At 42.3% G+C, this 20,711-nt stretch overlaps 1 protein-coding gene across 6 annotated transcripts; it reads left to right on the top strand.

The window, feature by feature from the left end:
• Positions 1 to 881: 881 nt before the first annotated feature.
• Positions 882 to 18,288, top strand: sfi1 (SFI1 centrin binding protein). Of its 6 annotated transcripts, none has more exons than XM_071336082.1 (29): positions 882 to 1,317; positions 2,645 to 2,716; positions 3,091 to 3,201; positions 6,288 to 6,382; positions 6,519 to 6,636; positions 6,857 to 6,959; positions 7,770 to 7,926; positions 8,171 to 8,332; positions 8,491 to 8,561; positions 8,879 to 8,971; positions 9,110 to 9,207; positions 9,402 to 9,468; positions 9,607 to 9,686; positions 12,391 to 12,472; positions 12,589 to 12,767; positions 13,298 to 13,373; positions 13,502 to 13,597; positions 13,799 to 13,875; positions 13,990 to 14,092; positions 14,202 to 14,298; positions 14,458 to 14,618; positions 14,729 to 14,803; positions 15,081 to 15,155; positions 15,576 to 15,752; positions 15,871 to 16,100; positions 16,311 to 16,611; positions 16,697 to 16,902; positions 16,996 to 17,098; positions 17,693 to 18,288. In XM_071336082.1, the coding sequence occupies exons 1-29, from the start codon at positions 1,184 to 1,186 to the stop codon at positions 17,876 to 17,878; spliced, it is 3,585 nt and encodes a 1,194-aa protein (XP_071192183.1). In that variant the 5' UTR covers positions 882 to 1,183; the 3' UTR covers positions 17,879 to 18,288. The 6 variants fall into 6 exon arrangements, with proteins under 6 accessions (XP_071192183.1, XP_071192182.1, XP_071192185.1 ...); XM_071336081.1 differs by having other exon boundaries at positions 9,556 to 9,686; positions 13,993 to 14,092; XM_071336084.1 differs by having other exon boundaries at positions 9,556 to 9,686; positions 16,775 to 16,902.
• Positions 18,289 to 20,711: the final 2,423 nt, after the last annotated feature.

Below are 20,711 nucleotides of genomic sequence, written 5' to 3'. Positions count from 1 at the left end.
ATAAAATAAACTTGATTTGATTTGATTTGATATTGTACACCCTAGACCAATTGTCCATTGTATATTATTTATATATACTTGTGTTCCCACATGTACTTCCTGTATTGATTTGTTGTTAATAAAAAATAAATAACATACAGAAATTGTGTACGGTGCAATAAATGATAGGACTACACACACAATAAAATAAAATAAATAACATACAGAAATTGTGTACGGTGCAATAAATGATAGGACTACACAGACAATAAACAGAGTTTACTATTAAAAAACAACATAATCCAGCAGCATACCACCCTGCATACCACTGCTGGCTTGCTTCTGAAGCTAAGCAGGGTTGGTCCTGGTCAGTCCCTGGATGGGAGGAGGCACTCTTTCCTCTGGTCTAAACAAAGATCCCAATGCCCCAGGGCAGTGATTGGGGACACTGCTCTGTGTAGGGTGCCGTCTTTCGGATGGGACGTTAAACGGGTGTCCTGACTCTCTGAGGTCATTAAAGATCCCATGGCACTTATCGTAAGAGTAGGGGTGTTAACCCCGGTGTCCTGGCTAAATTCCCAATCTGGCCCTCAACCATCACGGTCACCTAATAATCCCCAGTTTACAATTGGCTCATTCATCCCCCTCCTCTCCCCTGTAACTATTCCCCAGGTCGTTGCTGCAAATGAGAACGTGTTCTCAGTCAACTTACCTGGTAAAATAACGGTAAAATAAAATAAATAATATCTTATAGAAATACTTTTCATTATTCTTTGTATGATAACTATAATTTTGCAAATGTTCAATAATTTTCGACCTAATTATTAATTTACTACGTATAGAGGACGGGACTGCTATTTTGCATTCCCACAGATTCGTTACCCGGAAGTACTTAGTTATTTCCTCCTATTCACCGTGGAAAAATGTATGCGCGACAGTTGGATTTAACAAACAAAACCGTTCATATACCTCACTGAACAAAACACTGTTTGCGTTTTCTATGGCGGTTGTAACGGTTCAATTTGCGTTGTCGACTTGAGACTGGTTAGGGAATGAAGAAAATGTCATGCATGGTACGTTATTCATATGAAGAGAATGCCAGTGTGTTCAGCTAACGAAGTTGAAGAAGTTTCCAATCTTCTGATTGACGGTCAGTGGTAGTAGCTAGCTTTCTCAGGTGGTTAACTCGACAACTGTTGTGGCAATGACTTCCAGAGGTAGAGGAACCCAAAAGTCAAATATAACTGGTGCAAAAATAACTTCACGCAATGTTATATCTTGTTATAAAGTCGGATACACCTGGAACCGAGGTGGAAGACTCAAGGAGTTGAGAATAAGGTGAGAAGTAGCCCCTCAAATAAACCAATTGGCCAGATGTAATTATTCAATCGACCATGACTAGAACTTGAAGGCTATAACGTTAGTCTGTGTTGACTTTTGTTTAATCCCAGCACTAACACATCTGATTATACTGAGCAAAAATATAAACACAAAATGTAAAGTGTTGGTCCCATGTTTCATGAGCTGAAATAAAAGTTTCTTGAAATTTTTCATACACACAAAAAGCTTATTTCTCAAAAATGTTGTGCACAAGTTTGTTTACATCCCTGTTAGTGAATATTTTTCCTTTGCCAAGATAATCCATCCACCTGACAGGAAGCTGTTAAAATAGCATGATCATTACACAGGTGCACCTTGTGTTGGAAATAATAAAAGGCCACTCTAAAATGTGCAGTTTTGTGTCACAACACAATGCCACAGATGTTTTGAGGGAGCGTGCAATTGGCATGCTGACTGCAGGAACAACCGGCCTCACAATTGCAGACCATGTGTAACTACACCAGCCCAGGACCTCCACATCCAGTGTCTTCACCTGCGGGATTGTCTGAGACCAGTCACCTGGGCAGCTGCTAAAACTGAGGAGTATTTCTGTCTTGACTGGGCCTGGCTTCCCAGTGGATGGGCCTGGCGCCCAAGTGGGTGGACCTATGCCCACCAATGGTTGCGCCCCTGCCCGTAAATGTGAAATCCATAAATTGGGGCCTAATTAATTAATTTAAATTGACTGATTTTCTTATATGAACTGTAACTCACTAAAATCGTTGAAATTGTTGCACCTTAAGTTTATATTTTTGTAAAGTACAGTGGGGAGAACAAGTATTTGATACACTGCCGATTTTGCAGGTTTTCCTACTTACAAAGCATGTAGAGGTCTGTAATTTTTATTGTCTGTATGGAGGAGTGGGCCAAAACCCCTGCTGCAGTGTGTGCAAACCTGGTCAAGAACTACAGGAAACATATGATCTCTGTAATTGCAAACAAAGGTTTCTGTACCAAATATTAAGTTCTGCTTTTATGATGTATCAAATACTTATGTCATGCAATAAAATGCAAATTAATTACTTAAAAATCATACAATGTGATTTTCTGGATTTTTGTTTTAGATTCCGTCTCTCACAGTTGAAGTGTACCTATGATAAAAATTACAGACCTCTACATGCTTTGTAAGTAGGAAAACCTGCAAAATCGTCAGTGTATCAAATACTTGTTCTCCCCACTGTATATTTAAGGTATGTTTAGTGCTGGGCTGGAATAAAAGCCTGCACACACAACGCCCTTCCATGACTCGAGTTGTCCATCCCTGAGATCAAACTCTGTCTTCTAGGCACCTTGCACGGAAGTTTCTCAAACTATGGATGCAGAAGACCTTTGGACGTGTTCATCCTTACAAAGCCAGGTGCACTTTCTCAGTCCTGTGGAGGAATAGCCAGATTACATCACTGCTTGAATTTAATGGATTACAATGTCAAATAGTGGGAAAATAACATTAGTAAAGCTCTTGATGCTATGCAGTACTTGACTTGGACTGAAATAGTTGTTGGTACTCATTTTGGGTGGATGTACTGTTTACAATTAGGTGCAGGAGCGCCAAAATACTTTTTAGCTAATATTCTATAAGAGGAACAGGAGCTTAAGCTGTAGAACATTTAAGGTGCTGGTACTCCGCTCTGGTGAGCTCCTGCCCAAGTCAGGCACTGATGCTGTGAATATATCTACTGTGTGTAGCCTGAATTCTCTAACTGGAAGATTATTACCTTCTCCAATCTCTAGGTCTCACCATCGCAGAGTGGTGCTACAGCGGGCTCAGGGGGGCTGGAAGAATGAGTGGTGGACAGCCAGGAGGGAGTGGAGCCTCACAGTGAGGGCCGAGTGCCATTACAGGTCAGTGTCTGTCTCTAACCGCTGCTGCTCAGTTGTGGGGTGACAATACATGCCCATCAGTACTTACGGACAAAGTCTGTTGGTTGAAATTACGTTATTGCAACCTTAAAATCTGGTTGTAATGACGTCATTGCAACCAGCTTTGCCTGCTGGGATGTACAGTGTGTTCAGAAAGTATTCACACCCCTTGACTTATTCCACATTTTGTTGTGCTAGACTGAATTCAAAATGGATAAAAAAAATTATTCTCACACATCTACACACAATACCCCATAATGACAACCTTAAAAATATGCTTTTAGAATTTTTTGCAAATTTAGTGAAAATTAAATACTGAACTCATTTACATAAATATTCACACCACGAGTCAATACTTTGTAGAAGCACCTTTGGTAGTGATTACAGCTTTGAGTCGTCTTTGGTATGTCTGTCAGCTTTGCACATCTGGATTTGGGGATTGTATCCCAGTCTTCCTTGCAGATTCTCAAGCTCTGTTAAGGTAGATGGAGAGCGGTGGTGAACAGCAATCGTCATGTCTTTCCACAGATTTTCAATGCAATTCAATTCTGGGCCACTCAAGGACTTTAACATTCTTGTTGTGAAGCCATTCCAGCATTGCTTTGGCTGCATGCTTGGGGTCATTGTCTTGTTGAAATGTAAATCTTTGCCCCAGTCTATGGTCATTTGTACTCTTTAGCAGTTTCTCATCAAGGATGTGCCTGTATTTGGAATTCATTGTTCCCTCTATCTTTAGTCTCACAGTCCCTGCCACTGAAAAGTATCCCCATAGCATGATGCTGCCACCACCATGCTTAACAGTAGGAATGATGTTAGACGGGTGATGGGCTGTGCCTGGTTTTCTCCAGACATAGCACTTTGCATTCAGGCCAAATAGTAAACTTTTTGTCTCATCAAACCACAGAATATTTTGCCTTATGATCTGAGTCTTTCATGAGCCTTTTTGCAAACTACAGGTGTGCAAGCCCTTCCCTTTTCCTCAGGAGTGGCTCCCGTCTGGCCACGCTCCCATAAAGCCCAGATTGGTGAAGTGCTGTAGAGACTGTTGTCCTTCTAGCAGGTTCTCCCATCTCAGCCAAGGAACTCTGAAGTTCCGTCATTGGGTTCTTGGTCACCTCCCTGACCAAGGTCCTTCTTGCCCGGTTGCTCAGTTTGGTTTTACAGCCAGCTCTAGGCAGAGTCTAGGTAGTTCCATCTTTTTTTAATTCCGTAACAATGGAAACCACTGTGCGATTGTAAACTTTCAACACTCAAAATGTTTTATACCCTTCCCCAGATATGCCACATCACAATTCTATCTCGGAGATCTATGGACAGTTCCTTGGACTTCATGGTATAGTTTCTGTTCTGACAACTGTGGTACCTTATATAGACATGTGTGTTTCTTTCTAAATCATGTCCAAACAATTGAATTGGCCACAGGTTGACTCCTTCACCCGTATATCTCAAGGATGATCAAAGGAAATTGGATGCACTGAGCTCAATTTGGCATGTCATAGAAAAGGAGTGTGAATACTTATGTAAATGAGACATTTCTGTATTTCATTTTCAACAAATTAGCAAACATTTCTATAAACATGTAACATGTTTTCACTTTGTCATTATGGGGAATTGTGTGTGTATGGGTGAGTTTTTTAAAATCCATTTGAATTCAGGCTGTAACACAACACAATGTGGAAAAGTGTAGGGCTGTGGCAGTCATGAAATTTGTTCTGATTTAGAATAGCCCATTATCAAAGGGGCAGGGGAAAAAATACATGTAATTTGAATGCACTCAAATAGCAAATGGAAGCCGCGCGCTTTCCCACCTGTCCGTTTTGTAGGCTACTTGGGTTTTATAGCGGGAGCATGTGCTTAATATGAGCAGCTGAGAAATATAACAACACTTATTTCACTCCATGTATCAACCACTGTTCGAGGAGCATGCTCTCGCTGCCTGACAGGTGATACTCCGCCCAAACTCTGTTTGCCATGGCCTCTTCAACCTTGTTCCTACAGCTACCCAGTGCTTAATTTGGGAAACCAAGTGAAATCTGTTTGGGAACATCGTTAGTAACATGTTTTTGCAACAAAACATATTTCACTAAACTGTTGACAGCCCGTCTGTACGCTCGAGAAAGGAATGAAGGAGAGAGGATTCTATATTCTGTATAGCTAAAGGTAATGTGTCACCCAATTAATTATGAAAATATAATAAAATCCCTATTACTAGGCTATTCAAAATACAAATTCACTAATTGTAGACTAACTGTAAGTCGCCCTGCACAATCAATGAACCTGTTGGCACCGCCTAGGGCTATACGTTCTCTCCCAGACTCATGGATAAAAATGTTGGAGCGTAGCATAAGGTAACCAGTCCATCCAGTATGCATAATAATACAGTCCACACTCAAAGGCTAGACCAATTATGTACCAAAGACGTCTTAAATCAGTTTTGTTTTATGTTTTTCTGCCATGTGTAATATGTGGTAGGCTATGTATTGTATAATGGAACAATCATAATTTTTATTTCTGTTTTGGAGGGGGGGGGGGGGGGGGGCTTGGGCTCATAAGCCTATGCATATGCAAAAGATCTAATATGCCTATGGGTGTTTTGAATTAATCATTACCTTAGAAAGCGCTGTCCATTTTTTTTTTATTAGGCTTTGAAACAACATCCACAACAACCATGTTTTACACTGTTTCAACCTGTTGTTGAATTTCTTTCTTCAAATTGATCATCATAGTGAGGTGAGTTTTAAAAGTATGATAGGTCTACTGTTTTGATGAGAAGTGTTTGATGTGATTTTTGCATCAATGTTAGAGGGACAATAGAGCCCTGAGTACCAGGCCAATAGGACCTGATGGTCGTTAGCAAGTTGGGTAGTACCAAAGCAAGTCCAGAGTACATAAAAGGAGCTTACCTTGACTCAATAGTTACATGGAATTTTACTGAGGTCATGACTGCCTGTGTGGCACTGCAACCTCCCTAGTCAAGGGGTATGAATACTATCCGAAGGCGCTGTATGGCAGCCAACAATAGTTTGGCCAATGTGGAAACTGATGATGCTGTCTTTCCTGTGTTGTAGGTATTATCTGTATAACCAGGTGTTCCATGGCTGGCAGAGGTTTGTGTCTTTACAGAAGGAGGAGAGGAGGATATTCCAAAAAGCAACATGTTTTGGTATGGACTGGCTTGTGTGGTTTTGGTATTAATCTAGGTGAATGTCTCCCTCTGGAAAATGATAGACCCCAGCAGTAGTGGCTGGCAGGGCATGTTATGAGTCACAGCAGTAATTAGAGTTTCTCCTGTATGCCAGCTGAGAGGTGGTGTCAGCGTGTGGCCTGGGACAGCTGGGAAGTATACATCGAGATGAGGAGGATGAAACACAGGATGCAAGAATCTGCTCTTCAGTTCCGGAAACTCACAGCTCTACGGTGAGGCATTATGACTGATAAATGCTATTTTGTTTATTTATTTTTGGATTACTTTGAATCAGGAACAATACACTGACTAAGTCACTCGGAGGTTAGTGAACTTCCGGCATACACAGTCATTGCGTGACGGATTTATATATGATTGACCATTTGATTAAATGTAAGTGAAAGGGGAGGGGTCAGCCTGTGTTAATGCTTATGTGTGTTCCCCCCAATACAGTTGGATGTGGACTGTGTGGCAGACTGGGCTGCAGAGGAGATATGATGCCTGTGTTATGGAGGACCAAGCACTGCAGCACTGGGCTCTGATGCTACAGGGCAGAGTGAGTAGAGCACATCTTATACATCCCACACATATCTGTACCATTCCCCAGGTGTTGGTGAATTAAAATGTTACATTTTATTGGACTAACATTTAAGCCGGGGTGGGGGGGAATTGTTTTAAGATGGTCATACCATGGATCATTTAGCTATTTCATTTGGAATTTTAGGACCCCTTTAGGTATTAAAAGAATATGTTAAATTATTTGATAAAATATCAAATTTGGCCTTTATAACTATAACCCATAGAAACGCATTGAATAACACATTCAAAAATGGCAAAGACAGTAAAAAATTTAATAATAAGAAACAAGGTTTTGAAGTGTCCGTCCTATATCTAGGCCATATAAGAAAGCTAAGGCAATATTCATTTTTTTGGCACATATTTAACCCTTTATTTTTGTTGGCACAAACTCAAATCTCCATACTTCCATTAATTTGTATGGCTTACCTTCAGACAAGTCACGTGGAGGTCGTAGAGCAAAATGGAGAACGCCATTGTTAGTCTCCGCTTTCCATAGAGTGGTCCAAATAGTTTCTAGGCCAAACTATTTTTGTGAGAAGACCGATTTTCAGGATGTCTCATGGTCTGACAATCACCGCTGTAGCTCGGCCACCTTCCAACACAGATGCGGAAGGCCGACAGAGGCGGATGCAGTGGATTGAGATGCAGCCCATGCAAAAAAACGTACATCTCTAGTTTAAACTGACGGATTTTGATGGGGATTTTTTCAATTAAATTACTTAGATTGCCGCATGGGTGCGTCAACAGACTCTTAAGGATTTGAACATGTATGTTTGTTGTGTCTTAGGCATGGCTTCAGTGGAGAGAAGTGTACATGCTTGCCTGTAGTTGGAGAGAGAGGGAGTCCAAGTCTTCACTGCACTACATTCATGGGATGCAAAGAAAGGCGCTTTGTGGCTGGATCAGCTATGTTCACCTCCGCCAAACTAAGAGGAAACCACAAGGTCCCATCTTCTATTAATCTCTTTATCATATGTGCTGTTGGTCTTCTGTCACAATCATAGGACATTCATGGTCTAGGATTAAACTCACACTTTTTCAGAAACATACCGTATATTGACAAATTTTGATCATTTTAGATGGTCTCAAAAACAAACACCAAACTCTCAAATCTTCGAGAACTTCCAGTGAAAAACACTACTTCTGTTGTCATTATTCTTATATAATTGTTTACCTCCTGTGTTTCAGATGTTGCGGTGCGAGCCTGGCAACTCCAGTTGGTCAGGAGGTATTGGTTTGTGTGGAAAAGTGGACTACAGCGCAGACAGAGAGAGGTGGACAGAGGGCAGGCTTCTTATAGACTGGCACAACGCAGCACACAGCGCAGGGCACTGGAGCGCTGGAGACAATGTATCCTACTACACACACACTCATTGTAAAACACCAGGGCCTGGTGTGGAGTCACACACTACTGCAAGAACAGCATAAGGCAATTCTCGACTTTTCTCATCTACTGCAACATCATACTTCTCTGAATTTATTTGAACATTTCCTGAGCTCCTGTGCAGACAGGAGGATGTGCATGCAGGAGTCTGAAAGAGACCAGGCTGCAAGTCAACACCAACACCGCCATCTACTGGTAAGATGGAGGAGCACTGATCTGATGAATGTTTATGGACATCCATAGAGACTGGTTACTGTACCATAGAGCAGTGTTTCCCAACCCTGGTCCTCCAGTACTCCCAACAGTACACCGTTTCATTGTAGCCCTGAACAAACACACCTCATTCAACTCATTGAGGGCTTGATGATTAGTTGACAAGTTGAATCAGATGTGCATGTCCGGGGCTACAATAAAAATATGTACTGTTGGGTGTACTTGAGAACTGGAGTTGGGAACCACTGCCATAGAGTATTCCTTAATTCTCTCACTCCAACTTGGTCTGTCTACTACAGCACACTGGATTGAGAAGTCTGACCCTCAATGTCACTCGGAGCAAAACTTATCGTCTCAACAAGAACATCGCTGTCCAGCATCATCATCACACTGTAACTGTTATTATACTGTAGCTAATATCCATGAAGTCACCCAGCATTAGTATCATTACAATTGTTCTAACAGTACAGAGTAAGTATGACACCCAATTCATGTTTTTCAAACAACATTTCTGTGTGTGTTTTCTGTAGGTAACATGCAGATATTGGAGACTCTGGCAGCAACGTCTTGAGGAAGCTGAAGATCAGGGACTTCAGATGCAGATGCAGATGGCACTGACCCACTACAGGTACACACACATATACATACATACACATACATCACACACACACACATACATAGATACACACACACACACACACACACACACACACACACACACACACACACACAGTTATGAATTGATGATACACTTTCTCATATTAGTAATGCTATTTCTATGATACATGTTTTTCTGATCTCATTAATGCCATCTTTTGACAGCACTTCACTGCAGAGCAATTGCTTGCGCCACTGGAGAGAGCAGCTTGTTGAACACAGACACATGCAGGTACACCCACCCGTACACATGTGCACACACACATACACCCTCTTACATTCCACTCATTGGCATTGTGTGGACTGTGTGTGGTTTTAGGGGCTGGAGCGTCGTGCTGAGGCCTGGTTTGCTGACCACATCTTTCCACAGTGTCTTGACTCATGGGTTGAGTTTACCTGCCAGAGGAGACAGCATAGGGAGAGGACAGAGCTGGCACAACTCCATAATCAGTGAGTTCCATCCTGTTTCTGACCTAGTGATGATCTAGGATCAGGTGTCACTTGTCTGATCCTAGATCAGCACTACTACTGTAAGATGCTTTGTGGCCGATTTAGACTTAGGAAATGTATGCCGTTTTTACGCGTTTTGTTGTTGCTCTCTTGCACGCATTGAATACATTTAAATCAACCCTAGAAAACTCACACTGGGTGGCATACCAATTTGATCAGGAGTGTTTCTTCAATTGGTTTTTCTGTTCATTTCTCTAAAGCAATCCCTTTTTATACTGGTAACTTTCATTTGAATTTGATTGGCACAACATTAGAATGCGTTCAGAATGGAGATGAAAGATAGTTATTAGAACATATGCATATTTATCTCAGTTTTAGAACACAATATCTATGATTAAGGAAGTTTTTATGGACCCTAGGCTACTTAATGGAAAAATAGGGTTTGGAGAGCCTTCAGGCACAAAATATAAAAACGCCACATTCAGTTCTTCAACCCATGGTAATGTTGGAAGATGAATGTACATAGAATTATAATAGGGAGAACAGTGTACAGTAGTAGTATACCCTGGCCTGTTGCCCGCGCTGACCATGGAACTGTGTGATGACACGGCCAAGCATTGCACCATGCGTCAGGTTCAAACTGTTATGGCTTGGGCTGTGCTCCATAATGATTTAATTAGCCAACATTTTTTTTACTTTAAATATGATCAAATATTATTAGTGTTCTTCAGCAACAACCACACGGACGTGGCAGTGTTTACAGAGGAAGCAAATAAGGTAAATGAAACAATGTAATGGAATGATACGAACTGTACCAACTGAAGGGAACAGTAAATCGGCATTTGAATATGTGTGGCCAACTGCCGGTCAATACTGATAGTGGCTAATATTTAACATGATAGAATAGTAGGAAACAGAAAGTTGAGGCATATAATTAAAACATTAGAGAGTGCGACTGTCATTGTGCAATGCTTAGGCCATACTATTGAAATTATGCATAAAGTCACAGCATTTTATACTTCACTGTGGGAAAGGGGCGGAAATGCCTGTCATGTTATTATGCTTTTCAGTTTGCTTCCATGACTGGTTTCACATTAGTCTCCAGCAATCAGAAGGAAAAATCCTCAAACAATTGCTATTTTTATGTACAGTCCCCTCCCCAAACATATTACTCATTTACCTAGCTCTTATCAATAGTGATGGGGGAAAACATTTAAACAGTTACATATCTTGATATATATTAATTTTTTTGTTGGTGGTTGCTGTAGCTAGCGCTAATCAGCTGTACCAGCTCCAAAACTCTGGTATTTTCCATCCTATAGCTTGTTCTCCATTTTCTTTTTAAATATTGAGCCAACATGTTTTCAGCACCTTTATTCCCATGACTGATAAAAACTATTTTTTATGCTCTCTCTTGTGCCTCTGCAGCAAACATACAGAGCAATATGTTTGGAGCATCAACTCGCAATAAAATCGCAGTATCAAATCACAATACATATAGAATTGTGAAAATAGGCATACATATTCTATGGGCACCTAAGTATCAATAGCTCTTATTAATTAATAAATGACAGTGCATGGAGAATGCTGTTATTTCTATCTGAAAAAGGAATGTAGGCCTAGATGTTTTTCCACTTGGAACCGACAGGTTCGCTAGACCTAGGGCTGTTGCGGTGACCATATTACCACCACACAGGCAGTCATGAGTCATGGCCACAGTAAAATTCCATGTGACCGCTGTGTCACGGTAATCTCCTTTAATGCACTCTGGACATGCTTTGGTAGCATACTTGCTAACTACCACGGGGTCCTAATGGCCTGGTACTCAGGGCTCTATTGTCCCTCCATTAGGTCCTAATGGCCTGGTACTCAGGGCTTTATTGTCCCTCCATCAGGTCCTAATGGCCTGGTACTCAGGGCTCTATTGTCCCGTCATCAGGTCCTAATGGCCTGGTACTAAGGGCTCTATTGTCCCTCCATCAGGTCCTAATGGCCTGGTACTCAGGGCTTTATTGTCCCGTCATCGGGTCCTAATGGCCTGATACTCAGGGCTCTATTGTCCCTCCATCAGGTCCTAATGGCCTGGGACCTTGGGCTCTATTGTCCCTCTAACCACTCTGACATCAATACAAATGCCTTTGGAAATCACATCAGAACAGTAGGCCTATAGTACTTTTAAAACTCACCTCACTGTGATGATCAAATTGAAGAAAGAAGTTCAACAGCAGGCTGAAACAGTGTAAAACGTGGTTGTTGTGGATGTTGTTTCAAAGCCTAACACAACAAAATGGACAGCGCTTTCTAAGGTCAGAATACCTGTAGAGAGAATTAAGTTTAACTCAGGTCTGAATTCCCCCCAATGTGACTAAGGCCCCTGGGCTACATTTAAGCAATAAGGCCCGAGGGGGTATATGGCCAATATACCACGGGTAAGGGCTGTCCTAACGCACGATGCAAAGCGGAGTGCCTGGAGTACCACACCCCCAAGGTGCCTTATTGCTATTATAAACTGGTTACCAATGTAATTAGAGCAGTAAAAATAAATGTTTTGTCATACCCGTGGTATACGGTCTGATATACCATGGCTGTCACCCAATCAGCATTCAGGGCTCGAACCACCCAGTTTATAATTATGAACAACATACAGTTAGATTTGTGAGCATGACGTTTGTGTTAGTGTGTGACCCACTCTAACCCTCTGTAGGCAGCATCAGTACACTTGGGCCTTCTATACCTGGTGGGGACGTTCAGAGGAGAGGAAGGAGCAGAGACTGGCTGAGAGGATGGTAAAATACACAGTCACAATACATGCACACAAACATACCACTCAAAGATATACATACAACACACCGTCATGGTACAGACAAATAGCCGAAGAGGGCCCACCTGTCTTGCCTTTTAGGCCTTGCTGCATGAGGAGAGGTCGTGTTTGATGAGAGCCTGGGACCACTGGCAGCGGAGGGCGAGGCAACAACAGGAGGAGAGGGAGAAACAGAGAGCCTCTGACACACTGTACCGCCGTACTCTAGTCCACAACACACTCAGCCAGTGGAAGGACAATGTCACTGTGATCCGGGACAGGTACTATACCACCGGCAGTTCACTGAAATATCAGCGAGGATCACGATGATATCTTACAACTTTGATTGTATTTTACTTTAATGACCTGACGCTGACTGTTTGGGACCAACCTGTTCAGAAAGAAGTAGGCAAGTGTGAGGTTATTCTTCATTTTTTTTGCGGGCCCATCCCCCACCCCCCTCTCTGGAGGACAAAGGTCCTTTTTTAAAAGTTTTTTTTTTTTTTACAGCTATTTTTTTTTTACATATACATTATTCATATATTTTACATGCATGGTACTTTTATACACAGTATTACATGACAGAAATATTGTTTGATATACACATTAAAAGGTACTACGACATATACGGTATACATGATATAGGATGTTTTCAGTCCTAACTATTACAGATTATGAGCTTTCTTAACAGGAGATTATTCTTAACTGGATTTGATTGACAATTGAAGACCCTTTGAGATTTTGCCTTAGTCCTTCATGTATATGTGTGTTTGGTTTGTATATTTGTGTTTTTTCGTATGTTTCTCATAAGGCGAAAACGAGAGGAGCAGGCAGGTCGACATGGTGATGTGCGTTGTGTGAGACACGCCCTGAGTGGCTGGAGTGAGGTACAGCATCTTGCCATACATAATCTACCATTAGCCATGCTGTAATGTTTGGTTTGTCCAGAGTAATTATCCCACATTGTGTCTGTCTGTCTGTCTCTGTCTGTCTGTCTGTCTGTCTGATGTGTCAGTATGTCCAGCACAGAACAGAGAAGAACAGCAGGCTGGATCAGATGGACAGTTACTATGAACACAGACTTCTCAAACACACTTTACAGGCCTGGAAGGTACAGCAGACCTCACATTAACTGTAATAAATGACACAAGTCTACACTTATATTGGTGTGCTTTGTAAACTGGCACAGCAACATTTAATTTGGTCATCATGCATCTTCTGACCTGCTTGGTGCACACGGAATGGGCTCCGCTTTGTTGGTTTGTGTGTATCCTGTGGTACGTGCTGTAATCTCTTTGCCTATCACCCGTAGGAGCATCACCTCCAAAGACAGCAGGTCTATGAGCATGTAGAGGAGCGCTACAGTCAACATCAGAAACACTTCCTCAGGTATCAACCTAAATAGAGTCACAGTCTCTATATATACCTCTTTATCCACAATCTCTTACTTGTAATATTGATTTTGCAATATTTCTAACTGACACTTGTATTATGTGTTCCCAGGAGGATTCTGCGTGTGTGGAAGGAGAATGTAGCCCTGTTGGCAGCAGCCAGCAGCAGAGAGAAGACAGCAGAGAACCACTACCAGCACTGCGTTCAGGTTAAGGTATTGGAGCTGCTGTAAGACCTATCTACTGCTTCATATGTTACCAAGACTGATTCCGTGGCTATAACTACTGCTCACCCACAAATGTGCCTAATTTATTTTCCTGTAGGTGCTGTTGGGATGGAGGAAAGCCACATATTGTGCAGTGTCAAACTGTCACCAGCAGAGAGAGGCAGTGAGCAAGGCTCAGACTCACATGGATAAAGGTAGAGAAATACTTTACCATGGCTCCAATTCTTAGTGAAGCAGCTGGAGACAAATTGTTCATTATTCAATGCTATTTTCTGTTAGATCATTCTCCCAGCACATTGAATAAAGCCTCCATTGACATGTCAAGTCTATTGCCATCATTTTTTATGTCTCAGTGCGGCAGGAGGCGACTTTCAGGAGATGGAGGGAGCGAAGCAGAGAGGTTGTGGAGGACAGTATAGGCATGGAGAAAGCCATAAGGCTCCACCACCACTCTCTTCTCTGCAGAACATTCAGATCATGGACTATGTACCAGCAGCATCAGCAGAGCTACAAGGTAGATGGATACTGCATTTGGTCCTGTGAGTCTGCAGTGTGCTATTTGATACTTTCTGATCCTAGGTAGGTTTGTGTTAGTATTGTGTTGTTTATGTGGTCCTTCTCTAGGTGATGAAAGGGAGAGGCCACTTGCTGCTGAGACAGAAGACATGCCAGCTCTTCTTTGCACACTGGAAAATTGTGGTGAACTTATTGCTGTTTTAACATGAATTCCTGTTTTAACATGCTTATTTCAAATATTAAAGGCCTCCTTGACAAGATTTGCGTGAACTTTTGTTCAAGTCACTTTTAAATACATTGATGGAATTGGAAAAAAATATTTTCTGATGTTTACTGTCTTAAAGAAAGGCCAGATTATTATATAAACTTTCAATGGTAAGTCTGTAAGCCTCTGATTGTCTTGGTGAACTCCTGGTTGTTATCTAAGTGTGCTGTTCTCCTCTGGTCCTGGCCTGCACAGCTGCAGCACAGAAGGAGAGAGGCTGAGCAGACAGAACTGGCCCTCTGGCATTGGTCCCTCAGTCTCCAGGCCAAGGTAATACCTGGACACACATACTTCACTGGCAGCTGGCTTTCAGCCCAACTTAAAACACAGGAGATATTATCCCTCTCTCTCTGTTTGTCTGTAGTGGAGGAATTCTGTCTCCTGCATGACTACTGTTGACCCTGTGGATGTATAGCCTGGGTCCCGATCTTTTTGTGCTGTCTTGCCAATGACCATTGGAGTTCGCAAGACTGCACAATCAGATCTGTGACCAGGCTGGCGCGTGTAAAGTTCTCATTGATGATATCCAGGCCACAGCTAGAATAAAGGAAATGGAAGTGAAAACATACAGTAGACTCTATAGACATAATGAATGAGACGCCCCCCGGTGAATAGTGGAAACATAGAAGAGTGAAGACTCATCAGACATACTGAATGAGACGTCTGATCCCTTGGTGTGTTCTGATCCAGGTGCTGGAGGCCTGGAGGCTGTGGGTCACAGAGCAGGACAGAAAGCAGGAAAGGCTGGCCCAGGCTTCCCAGTTCTATAGAGATCAGCTGCTGAGGGAAGGAGTGGCACACGTCCTCACACACGCCGCTCACATGGGCAGCTTCAGCACCAACATAGCACTGCACAGCCAGGAGCAGGTGTGTGTGTGAGCACTTGCTGTGTTTGATTATCTGATAGTATGTCTGCCTGCCTGCCTGAATGTCTGTGTGTCTCTGTGTGGAACTGGATCAAGTCCGTCTTGTCTGTGATCTACAGAGCTTGCGGCGTCTCCAAAGGGTGGTGCTGCGTTGTGCCATGCAGTGGAAACAGCGGGCCCTGAGTGGACCACACAGGGCGAGACCGCCTAGAGCGACAGCAGTGCCCCCCAAGAAGAGTGTGACCTTCTGTTTACCCAGCCCTGACCCAGAGTGCCGCACCCACAGCCGTACACATACCCAGAGTGGCATAGTGGGGCAGAGAGCAGGAGACGACATCCTCAACCACCTGTAAGTGGGCACAGTTACTATGCAAACATCAGGCCCTAAACATTATGGGAGGGTTTTCCAGATACCAATTAAGAGTCCTGGACTAAAAATAATGCTCAATAGAGAATCCCCATACAAATAACTTTTTTTGTCCAGAACAAGGCTTAATGTGTGCCTGGGAAACTATGTCTCTTATGCTCAGTCTTACAGCAGCTCTATAACTGTGTGCAGGGTGGCGGTGCGTGCTTCTAGACTGCAGCCACGGCGGCCTAGAGATCTGCTTGACTCCCCGGTCAAAGAGGTGCTCCCACCTACAGCTCCTCTACATCAAAGACCCAGTCCTCTTCCACATCAAACCAAGGTCCCAGTGACAGCGAACCTTTACCCTGCTGCAGCCTCCATCCCCATCTCTCCCATACGGGCACACCCAGCTCCCCATCTCAGTTTCCCAACGGCCCCACATCATGAATCACTAGGCCAGGACTTACTCCTGCCCCCTTCCTCATTCATGGCCACCCACACTCAAACTAAGGTAAGTTACTATATTCCAAAAACACATGTAAAGTCATTTTACTGTGTTTTCAATGAGATTTCTTTATAGAATATCTGTTTTTTAGGTGAGGCAGCCTAGTGGCTCATGGGAAAGTGACACCTCACTACTGCCCCCCAATGAGTTCTCCACCTTACATCAACAGCCAGAGTCTGATGGAGAAGATGTGTTAACTGAGGAGGAGAATGTGGATCCCACTTTAGCCTGGACCAGAGAGCTGCTCAACATCCGTCTGGACATGCTGCGCTTCCAACAGGACCGCAAGCTACTTCAGTAAGGACTCACAGCTCTGTGATGAACATTTCTGATAGATCTCATTTATACATTCTGGTGGATTTAAGTGTGTGTGTGTGTGTGTGTGTGTAGGTCGTGGCGAAGACTTGAAGAAGTGTTGAGAAGCTGGCTGCAGACGAGTGGAAGTGAGGGAGAAACTGAGGAGAGTAACACTATCCGCAAAGAGTTGGAGCAGGTAAGACTTGAAGGGAAGACGCTGTGGTCATTGGTACAGTATATGCAAGGGCCACAAGGTTTCCACTAGTTACCACAGCCACAATGTCAAAATTGGCTATATTGTATAAATTCATAAAAACAAAAATTAGCTTTTTGGTCTTAATTTAAGGTTAGTCATATGGTTAGCAATGGTGTTAAGGTTAGGTTTAAAATCACATTTTAAGAAGAGACATTTTAGAAGTATGCTGGGTTCATGACTTTGTGGCTGTGGTAACTAGTGACGACCACAATGGCAGAGCAAATAACGATTTATAAACAAAAACAATTGACGTTTTACCGGCTGTTCACCAGTCCTTGAAGAAAACAAGAAGCAATATTTTTTTCATGTGTTTCCTATCCACTTAACTAAATGGATGACTTTGATTTAGCACGCATTCCTCTGGAGGTATCATTTCATTTGAGCCATAAATCTTCAGCTATGAAAACAAGAACATTCAAAAGTTACAACAGGTCAAGCACATAATAACCATGCCATATCATGCAACAATTTTTCCTGTTATTTTGTGGTCATTCCAGATTAATTTCATGCTCTTTGTGTTGTCGTCATTTACAGCTGGAGGAGCGTATTGGCAGGCTGTCATCTGAGCTGGCAGAGCAGAAGCCTGTGATGATCCTCCACGCTGCCAGGATCCACAGGATAGAGAGTGTTCTCCTCCAAAGCAGCACGGCCACAGGACAGGGTCTGGGACAGGCCATTCTCAGTAGGCCTCCAGAGCTACTGCTCATCACTCCACACTAGGTGACATGACCAGGGCTGTCCGAGTGCCATGAGTCAGGAGGAGGAGGAGGAGCACCATAGACCTATATAAAAGGAGCACAAGGACTTCTGATGAGACTACACCTGTCCATATTTTTGACATGTCATTCTCTACTGGTTGTTTTTATAGTATAAAACCATAAGAACAGAATTATTCAAAATATATTTAAGATTTATGGAAATTCTTCAATTGTAGCTTTTGAATTTATTATCCTAATCTTGGTGAAAATCAGTTTGACAAAGAATGGCATGGCAAGACAGCTGTGTAAGATTTATGTTTGATTTGACTAAGTTGTAATGGCCTTTATTTTACTGTATACTGTGAATTACATCATATGTTAGTGTGTTTTTAAATGATTTAATAAAATACTGCCTTCAGAAAGTATTCACACCCCTTGACTTTTTCCACATTTTGTTGCGTTACAAAGTGGGATTAAAATGGATGGTTTTTTTTGTCAACGATCTACACAATTTAACATTTGTAAAGGTTTGAAAAATAAACTAATATACAGTATCTTGATTAAATAAGTATTCAACCCCCTGAGTCAGTATGTTAGAATCACCTTTGGCAGCGATTACAGCTGTGAGTCTTTCTGGGTAAGTCTCTAAGAGCTTTCCACACCTGGATTGTGCAACATTTTCCCGTATTTTTTAAATTTTAAATTTCACCTTTATTTTAACCAGGTAAGCTAGTTGAGAACAAGTTCTCATTTACAACTGCGACCTGGCCAAGATAAAGCAAAGCAGTGCGACACAACAACACAGAGTTACACATGGAATCAACAAGCGTACAGTCAATAACACAATAGAAACAAAATAAAGTCTATATACAGTGTGTGCAAATGGCGTGAGGTGGTAAGGCAATAAATAGGCCATAGTAGCGAAGTAATTATAATTTAGCAAATTAACACTGGAGTGATAGATGAGCAGATGATGATGTGTAAGTAGAAATACTGGTGTGCAAAAGAGCAGAAAAGTAAATAAAAACAGTATGGGGATGAGGTAGGTAGATTGGGTGGGCTATTTACAGATGGGCTACGTACAGCTGCAGCGATCAGTTAGCTGATGTTTAAAGTTAGTGAGGGAAATATAAGTCTCCAGCTTCAGCGATTTTTGCAATTCGTTCCAGTCATTGGCAGCAGAGAACTGGAAGGAAAGGGGGCCAAAGGAGGTGTTGGCTTTGGGGGTGACCAGTGCGATATACCTGCTGGAGCACGTGCTACGGGTGGGTGTTATTGTGACCAGTGAGCTGAGATAAGGCAGAATTTTACCTAGCATAGACTTAAACATAACACTTTGTATTCAGGACAAAAAGTGAATTGCTTTTTCACATTTTTTGTAGTATTACTTTAGTGCCTTGATGCAAACCGGATGCATGTTTTGGAATATTTTTATTCTGTTGAAGCTTCCTTTTCACTCTATCAATTATGTTTGTAGTTACTCCGCAATACTATGTTGACAACCATTAAACTCTGGAATTATTTTAAAGTCAACATTGGCCTCATGGTGAATTCCCTGAGCAGTTTTCTTCCTCTCCGGCAACTGAGTTCAGAAGGACACCTGTATCTTTTGTAGTGACTGGGTGTATTGATACACCATCCAAAGTGTAATTAATAACTTCACTATGCTCAAACGGATGTTTGCTTTATTTTTTTACTCATCTACCAATAGACACCCTTCTTTGCGAGGTATGTTAAACACTATTATTCCACACAGAGTTAGTCCATGTGACTTGTTAAGCAAATTCTTACACCTGAACTTATTTAGGCATATCATAACAAAGGGGTTGAATACTTATTGACTCAAGACATTTCAGCTTTTCATTTCTTGTTATTTTTTATTTTTTTTATTTTTTTACAAATTAACATCATTCCACTTTGACATTATGGGGTGTTGTGTGTAGGCCAGTGACCAAAAATCTATTTGAATACTTTATGAATGCACTGTATATAAACTCAGCAAAAAAAGAAATGTCCCTTTTTCAGGACCCTGTCTTTCAAAGATAATTCGTAAAAATTCAAATAACTTCACAGATCTTCATTGTAAAGGGTTTAAACACTGTTTCCCATGCTTGTTCAATGAACCATAAACAATTAATGAACATGCACCTGTGGAACGGTCGTTAAGACACTAACAGCTTACAGACGATAGGCAATTAATGTCACAGTTATGAAAACTTAGGACACTAAAAGAGGCCTTTCTACTGACTGTGAAAAACACCAAAAAACAAATGCCCAAATCCCTGCTCATCTGTGTGAACGTGCCTTAGGCATGCTGCATGAGGACTGCAGATGTGGCCAGGGCAATAAATTGCAATGTCCGTACTGTGAGATGCCTTAGACAGCGCTACAGGGAGATAGGACGGATAGCTGATCGTCCTCGCAGTGGCAGACCACGTGTAACAACACCTGCAAAGGAACGGTACATCCGAACATCACACCTGCGGGACAGGTACAGGATGGCAACAACAACTGCCCGAGTTACACCAGGAACGCACAATCCCTCCATCAATGCGCAGACTGTCCGCAATAGGCTGAAAGAGGCTGGACTGAGGGCTTGTAGGCCTGTTGTAAGGCAGGTCCTCACCAGACATTACCGGCAACAACGTCGCCTATGGGCACAAACCCACCGTTGCTGGACCAGACAGGACTGGCAAAAAGTGCTCTTCACTGACGAGTCGCGGTTTTGTCTCACCAGGGGTGATGGTTGGATTCACGTTTATCGCCGAAGGAATGAGCGTTACACCGAGACCTGTACTCTGGAGTGGAATTGATTTGGAGGTGGAGGGTCCGTCATGGTCTGGGGCGGTGTGTCA

This window comes from Salvelinus alpinus, chromosome 12 (genome assembly GCF_045679555.1).
Source record: "Salvelinus alpinus chromosome 12, SLU_Salpinus.1, whole genome shotgun sequence".
Classification (NCBI taxonomy): domain Eukaryota; kingdom Metazoa; phylum Chordata; class Actinopteri; order Salmoniformes; family Salmonidae; genus Salvelinus; species Salvelinus alpinus.
Note: the sequence above shows the minus strand (reverse complement) of the source record. Positions and strands in the feature narration are given on the sequence as shown.

Bases quoted from the DNA above. Each gene is read 5' to 3' on its own strand.
- sfi1 (XM_071336080.1), top strand. From the start codon at position 1,184: ATGACTTCCAGAGGTAGAGGAACCCAAAAGTCAAATATAACTGGTGCA. The intron at 2,717-3,090 runs GTGCACTTTCTC...TCCAATCTCTAG, and splicing joins GTTCATCCTTACAAAGCCAG to GTCTCACCATCGCAGAGTGG. The intron at 13,598-13,798 runs GTACAGCAGACC...TATCACCCGTAG, and splicing joins ACACTTTACAGGCCTGGAAG to GAGCATCACCTCCAAAGACA.